This window comes from Drosophila melanogaster, chromosome 3R (genome assembly GCF_000001215.4).
Source record: "Drosophila melanogaster chromosome 3R".
NCBI lineage: Eukaryota > Metazoa > Arthropoda > Insecta > Diptera > Drosophilidae > Drosophila > Drosophila melanogaster.
Genome location: NT_033777.3, coordinates 6713499 through 6734080, shown reverse-complemented (window position 1 = coordinate 6734080; position 20582 = coordinate 6713499). Strand labels below are relative to the sequence as shown.

Genomic DNA, 20582 nt, shown 5'->3' with positions numbered 1-20582 from the left:
TATTTTTCTTTCGCTTTTCTTGGCCTTTCCCTTTCCAACATGACTCAGAAAAAAATCTGTTACAATTAGTTAAGCCTGAGCCGGCGGCTGGCCCAAGTAAATTTTATGATTATTATTTTCTGCCACATTTTTGGGTAGCTTTTTTTTGCGGTTTTATCTGCAAACTGATTTGTCATTATTTTTAAAGGGAAAAGGGCCCGAGAAATTATCGTACAACGTTTAACCAAAATCCTTTGAGTTTGTCTCGAATTTCGGTGTTTAAAAAGTATGAGCTTTATGTTCTTAAGCTTTATCTTTACTGGCAACGTTATAACAAATATCTTAAATAACAATTGGGAAATAAATTAGTCTTATATTACATGAATAAAACCCTGTGAGTTACCAAAGAAAAGTTTTGTAACTTAATAATGGATTATAGACCACATAATCATTTAGGCAAATCAACTTCGTGCATTAGGACACTATCCAACTCACTGCCGTTGTCTTTTAATTTTCCCCCAATTTGGTCATTTGAGGTTTCCCCTAGAAACTTTGACGTTAACCAATATCGATTTAATTTTATTTCCACTCATTTAGCTAAAAGCGTTTCAGTAAGAATGGAAATATTTGCCCGCGATTAAATTAAAAAAAAAAAAAACAAACTGGAAAAGAAAAAAGTTGAAAATGGGGAAAAGTGGAGGAGAGAAGCATTTTATGAAATGAATGCACTGACACTCTGGCCTCGCCTTGGAAAAATTTGAATACATTACAGAGGGTTTAGAACTCCCTGCAAATAAAGAGCCGCCCCCTCCTCAAGCCCAGGCCACCCCGCCCCTTTTTGGCCAGGACGACGGCATGACAATGACACAAAAGCCGCGCACTTAATCGCCGCGGATCACATTCCGTAAAACCGCGACGATAAAAATTTTTTACGCTCCATTCTTGTGTACTTAGTGAAATGGAAGGACACCACCAACCACTCTACTTCACCACCCGTTGTGGCTGACCCGCCTGTCCGCAATTTCTTCGCTGGAGACGTCTCTGTCCAGTTTCCCGCGCACCAGAAAATCAGATCTGAAATTATTTCAATTTGTACGCGATTTATTTTTATGTCTTTTTTTAGAGAGCCCTTCCTTCTCATCAACAGAGACCCGAGTTTAAACGATTTGTAAACATTTGAATTGGATTTTCGGCCATAAAAATGGCTTGTTTGCGACCTTATCGCAAAGACTGGGCTAAGTTGTCGGCATTAGTGCTATCATAAGTAGTTGAAGTACACCTATATATTTCCGTAACTCAACTCCACGCTAATCGCACTGCCTTCCGCTTCACTGAAGTCGCTGGGGGGTCGATTGGTTGCGGTCACTGAGGTGGGGGATGTCCCTAACAACTATAATAAATTAATAAATTACCAAGTTTTTGCATAAAACACAGTTTTACTTATCAATGGGCCAGGCCAACTGCAGTAATTACTAGCCAGGTTCAGTCGAGGGTGTTGCCAAAGACAAATGACTGTAAAAATGTAAAATGCAGCCCAGGCAGTAAATGTCATAAATTATCATCACGCACCAAGTGAATGCCGACTACAGATTCTGACTTCTGGCTTTTGAGTTGCGCTCCGGTGAGTTGCGTAAACAAAGCAAGCCTAGTATATTTAATAGCTTTTACATATTAAAAAGTCTTAAATGAAGGCATTATACCGTTGCGGGGAGTTCAAATTTTATACCATTTGATCCAGGAATTAGATATTAACCATTTCTATTTACAATCTATAAAAACAACAAATGAAAGAAGTAATGGGAATGTGTTTAAATCAAGTAAAAGCCTATATAAAAATACCTTATGTTCTTCACGTACCAACATAATTTCCTGTTGCTTCTCTTTATCTTTGCTGTCAGAACTCGAAACAAGTGTGAAAATGTTAAATTTATTTAAAAAAAAACCACCCACATGTTTAAGTTTTGATTAATGCTACCGAATCTTTCGACAAGGCCACCGCATGTAACGGCATTTAAAAGAGCGTGAAAAGTCAACTGGGACGAGCGAAATCCTATCCACACACGTGGTGGCCCAACTCCAGGATAACCCCTGTATCCGTAACCCCTCGATGTGAGTGTGTGATTTAAATAAAACTAATGTTTGTGTGAAAATGGATTTTCTGTTTGTCATCGACTGTTGACTTCTCCCCTGTGTTTTGTATGCAAGGGGCGAACCGCAGGGCCAAAGGATTTCTTCCGCTCCTGTTCCTGGCCATATTCAAATTCGGCGCCAGCAGCAAACAGATTTAAATTCGCATACGCTTAGCACGTGAATGTGAATCCTTAAGGACGACGGGCAGGAAGAGCGACAACGACGCCGCTTTCCGCCGAGTCATGCATCATATCTACAGCTGCGGAAACCCCTAAGTTGGGAGGGGTTCGTCCTCGGGACAGAACTCGATTGGATTGGGTTGGGTTGGCTTCGGCTTGGGTTTTCAACGTGGCTAGCTGGGACTTGGAGTGGGGGTGCGATGAAACTGAAATTGAAGCAGAGAACGCGCGTGGTTGCCACGTGATTCCGGTGCTCGTAAATTTTCAAGAACATCCCATACTTTTTAGTGGTTCTTGTAGTTTTTAATTTGTGGCTCGTTGGGCCCCGTTAACAGTTATTATTTATGCGATGTGCGGAGAGATAGAAAAGTTATGGGATATTTTCAGAGCGCATATTGAGTTAGCTACCTGTGATAAGGATTGCAAGTATCACCGAACCCAGGCTCATTTGCAACCCCGAAAAACAAACCATGAAGTTTTAAATGGGGCGCAGAGAGCGATAGATGTCACTTGGGGATGCTTCCCTTAAAATACTCGTATATGTGGGCTTGAGATTCTGCGATTCTGCGAGAGTGAGTGAGTGAGTGTCACAGCATCATCCATCATTTTGGACTTGACCTTTTTTGGGCCGGGCTGAGCTTACGTTTAACGCAGACTAAAGGCGAATCTTTAATTTTGTATTTGCTATCTGGCTGCACATGTTACATCCGATGGATGAAAAGATTGTCAGAGAGGGCGGCAACAGTCCAATGTCAGACAGACCGCATAAACGGCTCTCTGGGAAATCTGCCTTGCAATGTCCCATTGTGAGCTTTCCTGTGCACACATCTCTCTCTCTCTATAATATAAAAGCATATTTTCCCACTCGGTTTTCACTTTTGTGTCGTGTTAAAAATGAATTTGTCATCTGTAAACGGTCTGACATGTTTGCCAAAAAATAAATCTCATTCACTCTCCACCTTTGTGATCATCTCGTGTCTGGCAAGTCCGTTGGGCAATACATCAATTGTTGCTCGGTGGTTGACTTAACTCCTGAACGCAGCTAAACCAAAGTCCAGAGATCCCTGATTGATTTGCATTGAAAATCGTGATTTTAATTGACATGTGATGAGCTCAGCAATACAAAGCACCAATAATTATGTCAATCTGATCAGCTCGTTGATCGATGGATTCTACTTAAAGGGGTTGGGGTCGGATTTTTAGAGTAATTTGCTATCCGGCTTGTTACATTAGTGATAAATTTATATAAAAGAAGTTCATTTGGTAAAAATCAATCTAAACAGGTCTTAGATATTCAAAAGAATCCAAAAGAGGTTGTTGAACAAATAAACTTAAAAATACAATTGAAACTATTTATTCACCTTTTTTGTTGCTGACTCGATGAGCCGTACAAACTGAAATCATTGAGCTAGCACTCGAAACATAAATGTAAACACATGCCCAACGTTGGGACAAACACATTTATTTTTGGTGGTTACAACTCTTTGGGAGTTATTAATTGAAATTCATACACAGCTCACACAAATGGAACAGATCGGACCGAACGTGCTGGATGGGATGAAATACGCCATAAAAGTAGCAATAAGTGGGACAATTATGAACCAATAGAGGCAAGCACATAGGTAAGGTGGGTAAGGGCTTGGGCCAACATGGTTCCCCGGGCTTTATAATAGCCTTGAATCGCTTAGCTTGAATTCGAAATGGGTGGCCACCCAGGTGGGCCAAAAATGGAGGCCAGTTAGCGGCAGGTGAGCGGTGGGTGGTGATTATTATAAACGCATCGTTCAGATCATTGGCCAAATGGTTTTCGAACAATTTGTTGCTTCGCTGCTGATTGAATGACGGCTATGTGGAGTGGTGGGCTCTGGCTCTAAAGAGCGTGAAATTTATATGCAATTAAAACAATATTTTTCCAGCCGAGCGAAAACGCTCATGATTATTACCGAGCGCATATAAAATAATTATTGATATCTCTATATCACGTATAGATTTTTACAGCCACCAGCTGTCAACAAAATGTGCGCGAAATAATAATTTCCATTGATTCGAACCAATTTCAAAAAATGTGTATGCATCGCATTAAAGCCGAGTTCAAGGATTTTGCGCCAGCTCCATTTTCTTCGCTTGTTTTTTAAATTCTTAGAAAGTGCAGAGGGGATAGCAGGCTGAGTGACTGCTGCGGTTAATGGCTTTTGAATGCAAATTCAATTTTATCGCACTCTGTTCACTTTTTAATAAGATTTCCACCCAGCTCCTCCGTTCCCATCCTCATCCCCATACCCATCGCCGACTGCCGGCGAAAGGTGCACTCTGTTGGAAATGAAAATTGGTTGCAAGAGCCCAAAAACAAAAAAGAAAGACTGGCACTGAAATGAAATGAAAGCCCAGAGACACGCGACTTGTGACCTGCGAGAAATGCTCTTTGGCGCCACAAGCAAACCTGCCTCTTTCTTTTTTTCCTATTTAAAAGTGGTGGTACTTGTACACTCTTACAAAACAATGAAATGTTCACTTTTTAATCATATATTTGAATAGTTTGACAACCAGAACGCTTGTTTAGTAATTATTGAAAATATAAAGGTTCCTTTTAGCATAATCTTAAGTCTCTGTTTGTATTAATTTCTCCATCTATTACTTAATATAAAAACAGATGAATTTCGGATTTTTAAAATCTATTCAAATAATTTTTAATTCACAATATTAATGAAAATTAAGTATTTATATATGTATAGTGCCAAGAACATTAAAACGTACTTCAGTTCGTTCTCAGCCTCTTGGGGATGCCATTCGTATTTTGAACTTCATGTGAAAGTTTTACATATATATTTTTCCGAGTGTTTTCTGCTCGAGGCGCACTGCCCACAATCCAACAAATTGCGTTTCGTGTGCGAGAGTGGGTGGGAAAACTGTCAGAATGAATGAGTAGCCCGGTCACACCTACTCCCTGTCAGTCAGGCCCGAATTCGCCCCTAAGCAGCCACCAAATGGAAATGGCAATGGCAATGCCAAGTTGTCCAAGCCGTTGCCTTGAATCGGGCTCGGGATCGAAAATGGAGAAAATAAGCAACTTTAGAGTGCAAAACGTTTACGGGCAGATACAATACTAGCAGATGGATATATATCTCGCTACATTATTTTCAATTAGGTAAATGGTCTTTGGGTGTGATAAGAAAGTAACTTTAAGGTGGGACTCAGGGGAAAAGTTTATAGTGGAAACAGAAAAGTACGCATGGCTCAAAGAAAAACGTTGTCTATTTAATCCATTATTCCAATATGTAATTCTCCACCACTTAACAGAACATTCTTTTCATTCTTAGAAAAGTATAGTACTATAGATATTTTTCAAATATAGGCAACTTTTTGCTGTCCATAAATCAATAGAAAATCCCCATGAGCTTGAACCGGACGTAACTGCAGCTCCACCCAATAAAGCCAGTTCCATCTTTAACTGAAATAGCCAATCCGGCCCCTCAAAGTGCCAGTCATATTCATGAGCTTCTCATCAGCTGCATATAGAAATGGGAATGCTCACTGATTATCAAACGAAAATATTTGCTAATCACGCAGCTGCTGCCGCTGCACGAAAATATCAAATATATGAAACTGCATAAACTTGGCAGCAGTTTGATGGAAAAGGATGGGGACGGCAGACTAGATGCCAACCCAGTAGGAATTAAGTTCCAGGCTAGACGCTATTATTTCCGACAGCATGATTTTATTTGCCCAGCCCATCATCATCATCATCATCATCGAGATCCAACCCCTTGCTTGGGAGCTCCACCCTTCGCCGAATTATATACTTCTGAGAGAAGTTTTGCGTTTCCTTGAGACTTTCCCGGCTGGGACTTCCTCCTGGTTTTTCGCCATCGAAACTTCTCAATAAGGAAGTTGGGTCTCAGAACTGAATTGAGTAGCAGTGGGTTTAAGGAAGTACCGCCACTTGACCGCTCGTTACGTGCTGCATGTGTTGACCACGTCAAACCGGCTGGCAAACTTCCGCTTTCCGAACTTTGAGGTTAATTATTTTCCACTCTCGATACAAGCCAACTTGAGGAAAGAAAGTTTCTTAGCCGATATTATGTAGTTATGTGTAGTTGGTATCTTGGAGCAACTTTGTCACCGAAAAAGATGAACAAAAAGCATATCTTCACATTTTAATATCGGTGCTTCTACGTTGAAGCAGTCAAGTAAGCACCTTTGCAGGTGAATGAAGTCTTAAAATATTTTCACACCTCAATAAGCATTAAACGATTTCTTTATGCATCTAAATGTGTTCCTTTATGCTAATCTCTCTTGTTAAAATATCCATTAAATTCCAAGTCAAAGTCAATACTATAAAAATTGCAATGACTGGAAGAATATAAAAATTTGCAGTTGTAACAGTCCATCAAAGTGTTTAAAGAAGTAATTTAATCTCCAGTTGACAAAAAATGTTATCTTAAATATCTGACCAAAAGATCCGAAATTAGTGACGATGGAAACTTTGTAATCGTACGAATTAATCTATGATCTTTCCTAATAAACATATCCCTAATTAAGCGCTTTCCTTTCTCGTTTCAGGTGATAACTCCATTAGTAAGTACTTACCCAGCTAAACAAACAATTTCTCACTCATTGCGCATTATTTCTAACCACAAACCATACGATTCTCCAATTGGCCTGAAACTATAAAAACCAAAAACATTTTGCATTCGTTGTGGGAGAGTCTTCAAGGCGAACCGGTAATTTGAGGTCCCAAACCGCAGAAGCCTGATTAAATCTTATTATACCAATTTCGGCCAGCCTACAGGGCTCTTTGTAAAACCGCAAAGCGAAAAATGTGAATTATAATTATTGTATAGCAATTTCACTTGAAAATTTGCTTAGCCAAATAATTATATCGTTTCTCGGGAAAGATCTGGCCAAGTTGTGACGACCATTTTGTGTCTCGAAATCATCTAGAGTAGGTCCAAAATCAACAATAAAAACAGAAAAAAACTGAACCAATCAAGCGTCGACCATTTTGGAGACGGTTCAACGGAAACGTCGCTTTTTCATGTTCGTGACCAAAGTTTAGGTTTACGCTTTTTTTTTTTTTGGTTTTTGGTGTGTAGGGAAGAGAGATACAGCAACGCAAGCACGGCTTAAAATAAAAAGCGCAGAGAGGGAAAAATACATATTTTACCTGAATTAAATTGAGTAACAAAACACGAAAGTTTTTCTTATATATATGTGTGCGCGCACATAAAATATATACTCGTATAAATAATTTAAGAAATATATGTAGACCAATCTTGTTCGTGTTTTTGTTCGCTGACAAGGGAACAGAGAGAGCCGCAAACACGCTACCAGTTTAAGTTTGGCCCACACCACACCACACACACCACCACACTCCGAAAGCCTCTCTCATTCTCCTTTCGGCTTTGTTGCGGAGGAAATAATTACATGATTGAGGTACTCCACACACACACTGGCACGAATACCCACAATGACAAACACTGTGCACCCTCCCCTCCCCAACCTCTTCAAGGCCCCCTACTGCCCACCACCATGTATATATGTATATACACATTTTTTTGCCCTTTGGTGGTGGTCGTTGTCTGATCGAAAAGAACATGTCAGGTTTCCCGACCTGGCCATTGCACGCCTTGGGTTCCCTGTTCGAGTATGAATGGATGACCGCGCCATGGCGGCTTTTTGTAGCCAGTGGTTGTGGTTCTTGCTGGTCCGCTTTTTGCTCCGTTCAGTTTTTTTTGGTCTTTGCACTCGAAAAAATATTCATGGGCTAAGTTCACAGACTGAGGCCAGGATGCAATGCCAAGATACATCTTAAATGTACAAATCATTTAATGTGTTAACTTTGATTCTAAGCCGTTGTAAAGTTCAGACTACAGACTAGATTCAGAGTTGTAAAGTTCAGACTACAAACAATGTTCCATTGGCATCTCCTAGACCTTACAGTGCTTGAGGTTTTAGTGCATCTAAGTCACTTAGAAAACCTTCAAACTCAGTTTTAATATTTAAATCCATACATTTATGATACAACAAATCGTATAAGTTTGCATGGTAGTTAAAATAGTTTAGCTAATAATTATGTAAATTTGACAATCCCTGGCCTATTTCTATGGAAACACAATAACTTCAGCAAGATCATTTAATGCTAAACTATCAAACGCGCTTTAAAGGTAATGAAATGTGCTTAGATCTTCCAGAACTTCCAATCTTAAAATGCCATATAGCATTTCTTGCGGTGTATGTAATTCACGCTTAGCCGCAACACTGTCGACTGGCAACTGGCGAAGGCCCTGGCCCAGGGCAATTATTGTATCGCTGGCAATACCCACCATGCCCACCCTCTTCCTGCCACTGCGACTAACTTACCCCTTGAAACCCCTGCTGGGCCACAAAACGGTAACCACTTTGCTTCGAGGTTGTACATAAGTGTGTGTGCCAGGAGCAGAGTTGAGGTCAGCGCATTGTCGTCCTGTAATTGGCTGGCTTTGGCGTACTTACATATTTCACAGGACATAACCAAGCCAAACTCCCACTCTGGAAGCTAGGCATATGTGACTAGGGTTCATGTATATTGGCCAAGTCGGTTACCAACCACACATAGGCATTTCAGAGTGTTTATTACTCATTTCGGATATTTCAATTTAATGCACTCAATAATTATCGGATTCTAGCGAAAATATATATTCTCTTTAAACAAGAGTTTTTACCATATATTTAATATTATCTGAAGTCTTTGAATCTGAACAATTATTAAACGGTAATGCTGAATGAACCTTTCAAATACGTAGCCTTCTTAGATAAGGGTTATAAATATATGATCTATTTTATCAATTCCCCAATATAAGGCCTTTTTTCTCGAAATATAATTTGGAACTTCCTCGATGAGCTTCACTCGATAGATCAACTATGATGTGTGTATATGCTATTACTCCGACTTGTCAGTCATGAGGATTTCCCATTAATTTTGCCTGACCTCTAAAGTTCCGCCCCCCAAAAGAAGAAGTAGACAAAAAATTGATACTCTACCCCTGCTCAGACCATCGGAGTCGAATCTTCCCACACCATCCCCCTTGGAAGTGTTTCCATCTGTGGTTTAGTGGCAGGATTAATTTCTAATTTCGCCTAATGTCCAAGAGCTACCCAGTTCGATGTTTACATTTTGGGTGTCTCGTCTTCTAATTTACCTTGATAAAACGTTACCGTTCGCATTCCCAATTCCATTCCCATTCCCATTCCCATGCCGTGCCCTGTCCCCGGGCTGTTTATGTCTCTGCCCCCTGAACGCATTCGAGTCGTAAAGGTAGCCGGACTCGCAGTCGGATTGGGAATCGTAGTCGGAGTCGGTCGGACACAGAGAGGCAGACGGAGACGGGCCCACATGTTTGCATCATTAATCATGACGTTTCAGCTCTGACACATTTGGCCGATCGGCGGCAGCGGCAGCGGCAGCGGCTGCAGCAGAAGCAATGGCAAGCGGATTGTAATGAACACGTTTTGTAAGGCAGACAACGGCGAGAAAAACGCGGAGACACAGATACAGATACTGATGCAGAAACAACCCATAGATTTAGATACAAACGCAGACGCAGACTAAAAGATATGGCCAGAAAGCGGATGGGAGACGACGAGCTTGAGACAGACGCACGTCAGCAGTGAACGGCGACGACTGCGGATGCGTGTGCACTCAGAGATATTTTTTATTTAGATACATAAATTGTTGTCGAAAAAATTTCAGTATGTAGCAGAATATTGTATTTACCTTGCCACTTCTTGGTTACTACCTTACCTGAAAAGGACGGCTTTTATCTGAACGCGTTCTACAATATTTATTTCCAAAACCAAGTCATTTTAATCTATTTAACAAACTTAAAACTCAGAATATTTTGCAGAAATATTTTATAAGTGAAAAGAAAGTTGAAATACAATTGGGGTAAATATTTCCGAGTGTAGCCGATGCGTGCCGAATGACAGGAGAGCGGGCAGGGACAATGGGTCGTTTGAAGACAAATATTTTCACAATGGCAGCAAAAGACAAAAGGAACAAAACCCACAAGCAGCCCAGGCAGAAGGCAACTCATGTAAATATTGGCCAAAACTATTTACGAAACTATTAGCTGCTGTTATGGGCAAGACTAATTGTGCCGCTCCGGGGAGGGTGCCTTTATAAGGCGGGATAAGTCAGAGGAAAGGGAAGATATGTGGAAGAGTTTCATAAGGATTGCATAAGGACAACGCACAATAATGAGGTTTAAACGATGACATCTCTCAGACACGGTTTTGATTTGTTAAACCGTAAGGAAAGATGTCTACCTCTATCAAAACGTCAAAAGCACAGGGAAAAGAAGACAATTTTTATATAGTTAAATAGTAAGGTGAAATTTAAAAAGATTTTGAAAATATTATTCAGTATTCAAGTATAAAAGCTTTCTCCTGCCATTTTTGCATCGTTACCTTTTACACCTAACCAACCACTTTTGTACAAATTTAAACAATGCAGTCCTTAAAGCGCCTTCTCCCTGGCCTCGGCAAGTTTCTGGCTGAAAGGCCATTTGTCCTTGGTATCAGCAGAGCTGCTACTAAACCAAATCTAGGTTGACTTATATACTTCCGTTTCCGGCAGCAAGCATACGCTCCAACTCAGGTCGAATCCCCATCCAAACCTCCGCTTGTGTTCGAGGGATTTTTATAGCCCGCTCTCGGGGAGGGGAGAATGTGAAGCGCAGTGTGTACTTGGCGCTGAAACAGAATTTTATGCAAATATCCTAATCAAATTCACATTTGAAGTTCAACTGTTTTATCCAAAAGTTTTACCTTCTGAAAAAGCCGAGAGCCAAAGCCGGCAGCGTCGTTGTCGTCGTGTGGCAGACGCGCTTGGGACTCGCAGCCAGAAAGATGCCACCCATTTTTAATTTATTTCCACTTTTCCACTAAAAAAAAAAAGGGAGCCGCTCCACCCCCGAAGTTGCGGAACCGCCCATACCTTCATCCGCAGCCGTATCCGGTGCGTGCGTCCGGCGGAGTTTGTCGGGGCTTGGGGTTGGTGTTATCGCCGCCCGTTTACTGTCTTCTGTGCACTCGAAAAATTTGACACAATGTTGATCAAACTAACGAATTTTGTAGACTACATATACTTAAACCAAAGTCTTTAAGAGCATAGAGCATTGTCTTTTCAAAATTCCTTAGTCTTAAAAAATCCAAAACATTAATATGTATTTTTTTTTTTAAGCTAATTAATTTTAAGTTTATTTCAATACATATAATTTTGCGAGTGTAGCCATATCCTCATCCGACCGACATCAGCGGGGGTTGTCGCCCATATTTTCACTTATCAAAACGCCACCCCATTTGCCTCCCACCGCAAACTTAAGTCTGCATATCGAAAGCGATTAAACAGTTACCGCAACTTCAGCTCCAGTGTCTTCTTAATTCGCTGCAAATTAAAACAAAGAATCGGCTCTCGGCGGACAAAAAAGGATAAAAATTAGTCACTGCGGTGACAGTAATTCAGGCCAGTCCCCACATTTTCCAAAGCCCCCACTTCCCTTTCCTTCCATAGCTTATCCCCCGCCCCTTCCCGCGAGGATTCGCTGCGCCATTCGGCAACAACTGTGCAACATTCGTGGCATCCTCACCGCCGAGTGATTAATTGCAATTTAAACGGTTTCAATTAAGGCAGTGCGCATCCTTCGCATCCACTGCACTGAGCAGGCCTAACATTTTCGGATCCGCTTTTTCCACCTTTTGTTTTAAATGTATCTTTTCCTGCGGATGGAATCGATGACATTGATAGAACCAAATTTCATTCGGGATTGGATGTATAATTGGAAAACATTTTATTTTGAATATGGCCGAAAATAAAGCCGAGAATCTCAAACTTTAGAATATAAATACATAGTCTATTTATCCTTTTTTTTATGAAAACCAGAATGTTGATATTGTATCTGCTGCAATTGTATGGTAATAGTGGGGTAATCATCCCAATCAGAACAATTTCTTATGAAAACACACATGCGATTCATCTATTAAAGAGTTTTGATGGTAATGGTAACTCCCTTTACACATTCATATATGTATATTCCCAAACTTGCAAGCTGCTTACATATAACCAAATCCATTTTCGTAATCAGAGATGATGCAATGTTAGTGAAAGTATATATGTTGTACTCCCTGCGGACACTCATTTAATGGTCTCCAATCATTCCATAATCGTTTCATCAATTCGCAGCAATATCCTGAAATATGGCCAAGCTCAATTGACTTACACCCTCCCGATTGCTATATGTTCGCATGTCCAGGATATGCATAAATAAGCCAAATAAATGTGTCTATATATCATGCGAACGTAAGTACATACGTTTATGAGTGGCCCGAGGAACTATGTGACATTTAGCATATGTCGCCACCTGTGTGTAATGCCCCGGCAAGAGCTACACATGCATCTGACACGACCCACGTAAGACCTGAAGTCGGGGGTCGAAAAATCCCCGAAACGGAGGGGGCGCCAAACTTTGACGGGTGGCAAGACAAAATGCAAAACTTTGGCAAAAAGCGAGTTGCTTAGGCAAATTCGTATGTGAAACATTTGGCAGCAGGCGATTTATTTAATGTCTTTGCCATAGAACAAGGACCTCAAGCAGTTTGGGAGGCTAGTGGCAGGCAGTTGCATGTTCCAGTGATTTAAATGATTTATGTCCCAAGACTTTGACTTGAGGGTTAATATCGGCCAGGGAACCAGCCAGAGCAAGCCGACCGAGTAGCAGCAGCTACATCCACAAGAACAACCTGAGCAACAGCAGTAACAGCCACACGAGCAGCATATTTTAGGGGACAAATTCACTTAGCACACTCAAAAATATATATATAAAAGAAAATGAATTATGTTTTCTATACGTATTTTTCATAAAAAATAATTATTCGAATATGAAGCGCGATTGAATAAGGATGATGACAATTAAAAATTCTAAATGTTTTTCAGACGAAAATTTTATTCGTACTGTCTTGACAACATTTATTTCGAGTGCACTCGTGGAAAAAAGTGCGTATTTTTACTGGTAGAGCCCACTGGCCATAACTCATTTCGGAAAGGCGGCGCTTGTGGCAAATTGAAGGCTACACCACCAGCAGTTCCACCAGAAAGTCCGGCTCCAATCGCACAGCTGCAAGTCGACGAGTTGAAGTTGAACGCATGCGAAACACCGTCGAAATTCAATTATCAGCAGTGGCATCACGCATACGCCATGTTGTCGGGGAACGGCCGGGTGCGGACCGGCAATTAAAGCCACTGCCGACGGAGCCGTTAATTAATTTGCATTTGCGACAGGCCAGAAAGTTTGTGCGTTCAGTGGCAGCAGCTAGGCTCAACCGAAACTAAAAACTTGTTGATTGGTCGGCCAGCACGACAAGTTAAAACTGAAGACAGCAGGATTAAGACGAACACTAAAAAGCAGGTGGATTTATTAAAATTTAAAAAAAAATATGGGTGTTTTAATTACATAGGATGATAAGAAGCACTAGCGAGTCTAAAATATAATTTTTTAAAACGCTTTCGAGTATTCAAACTCCAAGTGAGGTCTAAATACATTAGGGTATAAGTTGATCGGCCAATGTCAATTAACCAATTTGCGTTAGCCGACAACAAAGTTGCTCAGCCATTTTATCGACTGAAGATTTATAGCATTTTTAAATAGTTTTCTGTTGTTGTGGCTCAAATACACTGAGTGGTTTGCGTTGAAAGCTTTGAAAGTAGCAAAATGTAAATACTCAAAGTTAATTGGTCAGGTGCCATTAAAACTGGAATGGGACGAGGAAGTATTTAGTTAATCTAGTCTGTAGTGCGGGCAGTCGCGTAATATAAAAGCATTTATAATATGAAGTATTTTGTAAGAAACAGTGCAATAATATAATTGAACTTCGATGCCGTAATCTTAGCCATTACACTATAATGTTTTCAATAAAGTTGACATTAAGTATTAAGCAAAGTAAAAAGTAAATTATCGAAAGTTTCAGATATAATAGTCCAATACAACGATACTTTTGTTTTACGCTAACGAAATATATATAATACGAAATAATGTGTACTTGGAATAGGGACTTTGTTCATATATTCGGCTTAATTGGATGAGGGAAATTCTTCAAGTTGTGGCCACTAGCTACCCCCACTCCGCCATAAGGTTGTCCATCTTTTTCTCGGTCTCCATTCCACGTTCTTTACACTCGCAGACTTTTCGCGTTTTCCTTTGGCGTGCCGGAAGTGACTTTTGCTTTTTCTCATTTTCCTATTTTTTTTCCACAATGAATATAATTTTTTGCCGCCGGTTGTTGTTGTTATTCTAGGAGCTGTTGTTGCTGTTCGTGTTTAAAATAAGCAAAACTTACGAAGCGATAAAAATGCCGCTTCAAGAAGTGGAAAAAGAATACGACGATGATGGAGGAGAGAACTCAGAACAGGAAAAATCGCAGGCAAAAAACCAAGTTGGCGTGTAAACGGTTTTTGCTTTATTTTTTCCAGTAATGTTTTTTCCTGTGGCTTCCCAGTAAAATGTACCTTGTGATGTGGCCAGCCGGCTGGGTGGCCAGAGACCCACAGATTCCTCACCTCCAGATGTAATCCCCCCGCTCGAGAAGTGACGCGGCCACTCTGAAGTTGGCTAAGGGCGATTCACTTGCGAGACAAATGGAAATGAAGCGTTTATTCAGCTTTATTGCTGCGATAAGAAAAAATGAGGCATTATTTCGTTTGGTGTTTCAAGCGGAGTTTCATCTCGAGCTTCGGCGCTTTTTCCAGTCACTCGCACCCTCCTCAATCCAAATTTATATTATTTATTTGTACCCGCGAGTTTTCCATTTGCGCCCTGAGGCGGTGAGCAGTCGGCCTGACCACAGGTCGGGTTTTCCTGCCAGGGACGCGGCAATTTCCTCGAACGTCTCCGGCTTTCTGGTAGCTGACCAGTCGTGAGTTGGCGGTTTCCTTATCCGACCGCCAGGGAATCCGATTGCGAGGGGGTGGCATCCAGTAGCCGGAATTACTTGCATTTAAATGTGACTCAAATCGAGCGGAAATAAATCTGATTTAGCGGAATAAATCTGATGCTTCGCCAGGCTGTGGAGACTGAAATGATTATAATGAAAATATTGATCCAACTTACGATCCTTTATTTTAATCTATTTATGTAAGCATATTACAGGTTTATTTAGATCTTAAATCCTTATATGTTGGGAATATTTTCGTAGAACATCGATCACAGCATATACTATTCATTTTTTACAGACTCCAATGATTTTCCCTCATTTCTCTAAGACCATCACCCCAAATAAAGTCAATTATTATCCGATTCGACTACTGGGAATTTTGTTTTGGTTTCGATTTTCAATAACTCATCAGCAATAAACCGTGAAAATGAACGGTAGCCAGATCAATCAAAGGCCAGTACTCCGCTCGGTTCAACTGAGATCGCGGATACAGGCCATACTCATACTCGTATAAAATCCGATGGGCAGAGTGGCGTGAAACCAATGCGATCGAACAATGAAACTCCATTGGCAGCGCCAAACTCAAAAGCGCCCAATGCCGCGCATCATTAATTATGCTCAGTGTTGCTCAACAACAAATATAGCAACAAAAGTGGCAGAAGATCGGACACAAAAGCTGTCAGCACACGCTGATCTGTCAAACGCGGCAGCCGAAAAGAAATGCCAGCGACATCGTCAGTCAGTATTTCAGTTCTTCAGTCGCACTTTCAGCCAGTCAAGCATTCAGTCATCCGGCCATGCAGCCCCTTCTTAGCCGTCGGTACTGCCACTTGGCTTTTGGCTCTTGGCAACGCGACGCTTTTGTTGCAACTCAAACAAAAAATATTGATTAATCATAAGGAAACCAGGGGTATATTTCGTCTAGAAGTCCGCCATTGCTGAAGGCGCTGCTGCTACCTATTGCTCTGCATTCACAGTTATAGGTGATATCGTGTCGGGCATACTTAAAATAAATTTCGTGAATTGTCAAATTTATGTTCAGATTTTCAATTAATACGAAATAATTTAATTTCTCACTTACCTAGATAGCAAAGTGTGTACAAAGTGTGTAGGAAACTAAAAAAAAAAAATCGTTGCCCAAAACGCAAGGTTGTAATACAATGTTCACTGAACTATTTTACGTGCAGTGAGTGCTTTTCCAGCTCCATTCATGGTGCGTGAGCGCTGAAAACCACGTCGAAATGTGTAATCAACTACCCATCTCTAAGGGGCATTATTCATTCATGGCGAGGTGAATCTGGGTTGGTAGTTGGCTCCAGGAGGTGTCAGAGTCAGACTTCAAACGATCGTAAGCTGATTTTTGGCCTTCAGCTCCGGTATTTGTCATTGTCTGGTCTGCTTCAGTGTGAGTAGTGTGTTGTGTGTGCAAGGGGCCTTACAATTCACTCGTTAAATAATTTTTCATGCAACTGAGACCGAGGGGACTAATCATTCTCGTTTCTACGGCTCGAAGGCGGCACGCTTTCTTGTCCATTGTTTGCGAATACCGAAGAGCTTTCCATCGCCCATTGTGCGGACTTCTGTTCGGGAATCCCACAGCGGATCGGATGGAACTTAGTATGGTCAGCACCTGAAGGGCCGCCTCTTCCAGTGTAATCGCATTCGAGTCGAGCCTTGGTTTAGTTTTGGTACATATATAGTGTAGACGAAAATCAATTTCCGACGGGGCGAACTCTTAAATCGACATTAATTTTCCATTGACTGCGATGAGGCTTTAAGCAGTTTTTCCGCTCCCATTTTTAATTCGCTTTCAATCTGGCAGACATGCAAAAACATTATCCACCCCACCCGGAGCACTCTCCACCCCACGGAAATGTAAATTTTACCCCATGAGTGAGGGAGAAGGAGTGCTGCTGGAAAAGTTTCCCTCGCTGATTTTGATTGACAGCTCTTAGCATCCCTGATGGATTTCATATTTTGAGCTCGCAGGACGAAGTGAGCTGGAGCAGGAGCAGAGCAACGCACCAGGCCAAAATGACAGCCAGCGGGAGTGGTAACCTGGCTTAAACGGTGGACAAACTTTTTACCAAACGGCTTTCATTTTTCCATGGCAACCGAGAAATATCTTTTCATTTTTTAGCGCCAGTTCACCCAGCTTCCCTATCCGCCGCAGCTAACACATGTATTGAAAGAGCACAATATATAATACAAATATCGAAAATATTTACAAGCTGCTGGGCCACGCTGAAAGTTTTTCAATTTAAAACGCTTTAATTTAAAGTATTTAGCCGAAATCTCTTTTCCCAGGGTGTCATCTCTCATCTGTGTCATTCAATTTCGGAAAAATTTAAATTGTGAGAAAATCTGGATAAATCATTGAGAGAAATTAAAAACAAACAAGAAACATTTTTAAAAAGACTATAAATGGTTATCATTGTTTGATTTTCTATTTTCTTTTGCTGCTTTTCATAGCCTAATGTCTTTTTGATACAAAATCTAACGGATAAAAAATATACGAATAATAAGTAAACTAGAAAAGGTTTTATATTTAAGGAACTTTAAATATGAGTGGTAATATGTTATTGATTAATTTATAAAAACCATTTAACATTATTCAATGCAACTATACACATTTTTTAGACCCCCGACTCCTAAACTCATAAATTTAATAAGATAAGTAAAAACTTCTTATCTTCCCTTATATTATATTTTCGAACTTCCCCATTCACTAGACTTACAAAATTAATATTTAAGCAAAACTAAACTCTGAATTATTCTCTTGATCTCTGACCTGCCTTACCACCTATTAGGTAAAAATATTATCGTAAAATATTTCAACATTAATCAAAAATTTTCACACCTCCAGCAGAGCAAAACACTGTCCCCATTCAGCTGCTGTCCTGGCCAACAATCCTGAGTGTTTAGTTTCTTTGAATTTCTTTTCCCTGTTTGTGTAAATGTTCGTATTGTTGACATTTGCTGGTCATGAAAAGTCATTAAATATATTTCTCTAATTTATCTTTCGGCTATGGCAGCTTTGCTCGGTGGTGGTAATGGCATTAAAGTAAAGTTGGGCCAAGTGAAAAGAAAGCGGAAATGTGTGTCTGGCCACCGATGCTCGGCTTGGCTTGGTTTGGGATCTCTGCGGTCTGATCTCGGACCACCCACCCTTCAACCCTTTCATGTCCGCTAATTAAAACTAATCCCGAGGAAAGGACCCGGCCATTCAGGGTGTTGTTATACTTTTCGCATAACTGTCAATCAGTCTCACAATTAAATGATTGAAGACACTAAGCTCGGGGTTTGTTATCCTTTATCAATATACCTCATAAGTTCAAGCTGAGTCTTATGCAACCAAATATAGATATACGAATTTGTTTGGAGAGCTCTCTTCTTAGTTGGCCTGAGCTGGTTTAGTTTGAATGCATATCAAGTGGATGCAGATACAAAATGTTTCCATGAGAAATTGACTTTTTCCATTGCTCCAAAGACGACGTCGTCGTCAGATGTCTGTTGGCTGTTGTCTTCCTTTGGCCGGAATGATTAATGGTTCTGCTCTTTGCGCATTCGTCGGCCCACACCCGCGGCAACAAAAAGACATCCACATACACGTCCAGCATTTCTTGCTCCGACTGTATCTGTATCTTATTGTGCCGCTGAATGAGAATTTCTACTGCATCGCGCATCAGCGTTTGGCGATTGGAGTTTTCAGCTACTGAGCTGCCTCGCTATTGTCTCCCAGTTTTTATTGTGTCTCCCCCCTTTTTGATTGAATCCGCCTCGGCACTTGCAGATACTTGAGCTGATCGCCTGGCATTTAAAGTTTTAGCCAACTCGCTGCCGCTCAACCGCAGAGAGCTCACATTATTTAAGGCCAAGCCAAGGCAAAAGTTCCCCGTCCCCGGCTAGACCGACCGAAAACCTACAAGATAAATTGAGGTCATTTTTTGCCAGTGGCCACCTTTGGTCAGTCCGGTGTCCGGGCTGGAGGTCGGGTTCGGGTTCGAGTTCGGGCCTGAGCTTATGCTCTGGTACGGGTCCACCTTGTTGACCGGCCACAAATGTCCTTAATGTGCATCCTTATGGACTGCGGTCATGTGCAAGTGGTCGAGATGGTCGAGCCCAAAAAATTCCGCCCATCCCCAACTACTTACGTAAGTGTTCACGAGTAGTTAGCGTTAGCCAAACAGCCACGAGTGTACCATTCATTCTGCAAATTCCCTGGCATGTAAGTAAGTGGGGAGTGGATGATTTAGATGGTGAGGTGGGCAAAGTACACTAGAAAGAACAAACACGCGCAAATTGGACTTGAATTTCCTGAGGCACTGATTTATAGGATTCCTAATTTATAGGAAATTTGGAATTAAAAATAATTTCATTTCATTATTTTTGGTGACATATGAGATATGATATAATTTAGTGGATAATGATCCGTTTTTTTCCTGTGTACTGATTATAATATGCATCTGTGGCAAAAAAAACTTGACCATCCTTGGCGCCTTTGACCATTTGTGCAATTGTTGCAAAATTTACGCTCATTTTAATTCCAGCCCAAAAGAGCGGCAAATGCGTTAAATATTCCGCTTCTGACCAAACTCTTTCCTGTCCCGTGTCTGCTTGTGTTTTTGGGGTGTTAGTTCAACCCGAAATATAAACATAAATCCAGTCCTTCAGCAGAAGAGGTGGCGAAAGAAAGGTCCTGTTGGTGGACAACGAGTGCGTTTAAGTGTTAACATGTAAATGATGCTGTTGAAGCAGTTAATAGGTGTATGCCAAGGGCTGTAAATCATCGGGAGCGTTTCCTTTCCTTAGAAATTAATTTTATTCGCAGAGCAGGGAGGAGATTTACGAGCAAATAATAACCAAGTGATGATTGCGAGAATTAGACTTGGACCTCCTCATCCTCCCAATGAAAAGCATCATTCCCAGTAACCTAATCCAAAGGCAGCTGCAAAGTATCCTTCGCTCGTAGTTTGCTGATAAGTTTCCATTCTGACTTTTCCGGCATTTCATCCATGCTGATGACATTTCCAATGTCTCCCCAGCCCTCTGGCCATGACAAAACAAAATTCATTTTGTAATTTCCAAGCCACCTAGAAAAGGCCAAAGCCAGCCAGCTGTCATTTGGGGAGTTGGCGATGTGGGATGGTTGGTTGGTCGGATTCCATTTTGACCAGGCTGCAGAAATTGCACTCAACTTGGCTGCCTAGCATCTTTCCCACTCCCCCCTTCCGCCCATCGACTACCGCCCTCTGGCACTGCCACGCCCTCCGCCCGATTCGGGTTTAGAAAATTATCTTTTTGCTTGTCGTCGCCAAAAAGGAAATCATA

General features: G+C 41.1%; 1 protein-coding gene across 4 annotated transcripts in view; it reads left to right on the top strand.

Moving 5' to 3' along the window:
• The window catches only part of pb (proboscipedia), a 34264-nt gene that overhangs the window by 7983 nt on the left and 5699 nt on the right, over positions 1-20582 (top strand). For 2 of the 4 annotated variants that reach the window (NM_206441.2, NM_057321.5), the window contains exon 3: positions 6849-6863. The exons of the other annotated variants lie outside the window; for them this stretch is intronic. In NM_206441.2, coding sequence (NP_996163.1) covers positions 6849-6863 — 15 coding nt within the window. The remainder of the gene's footprint in view (positions 1-6848; positions 6864-20582) is intronic. 4 annotated transcript variants of the gene reach the window in all.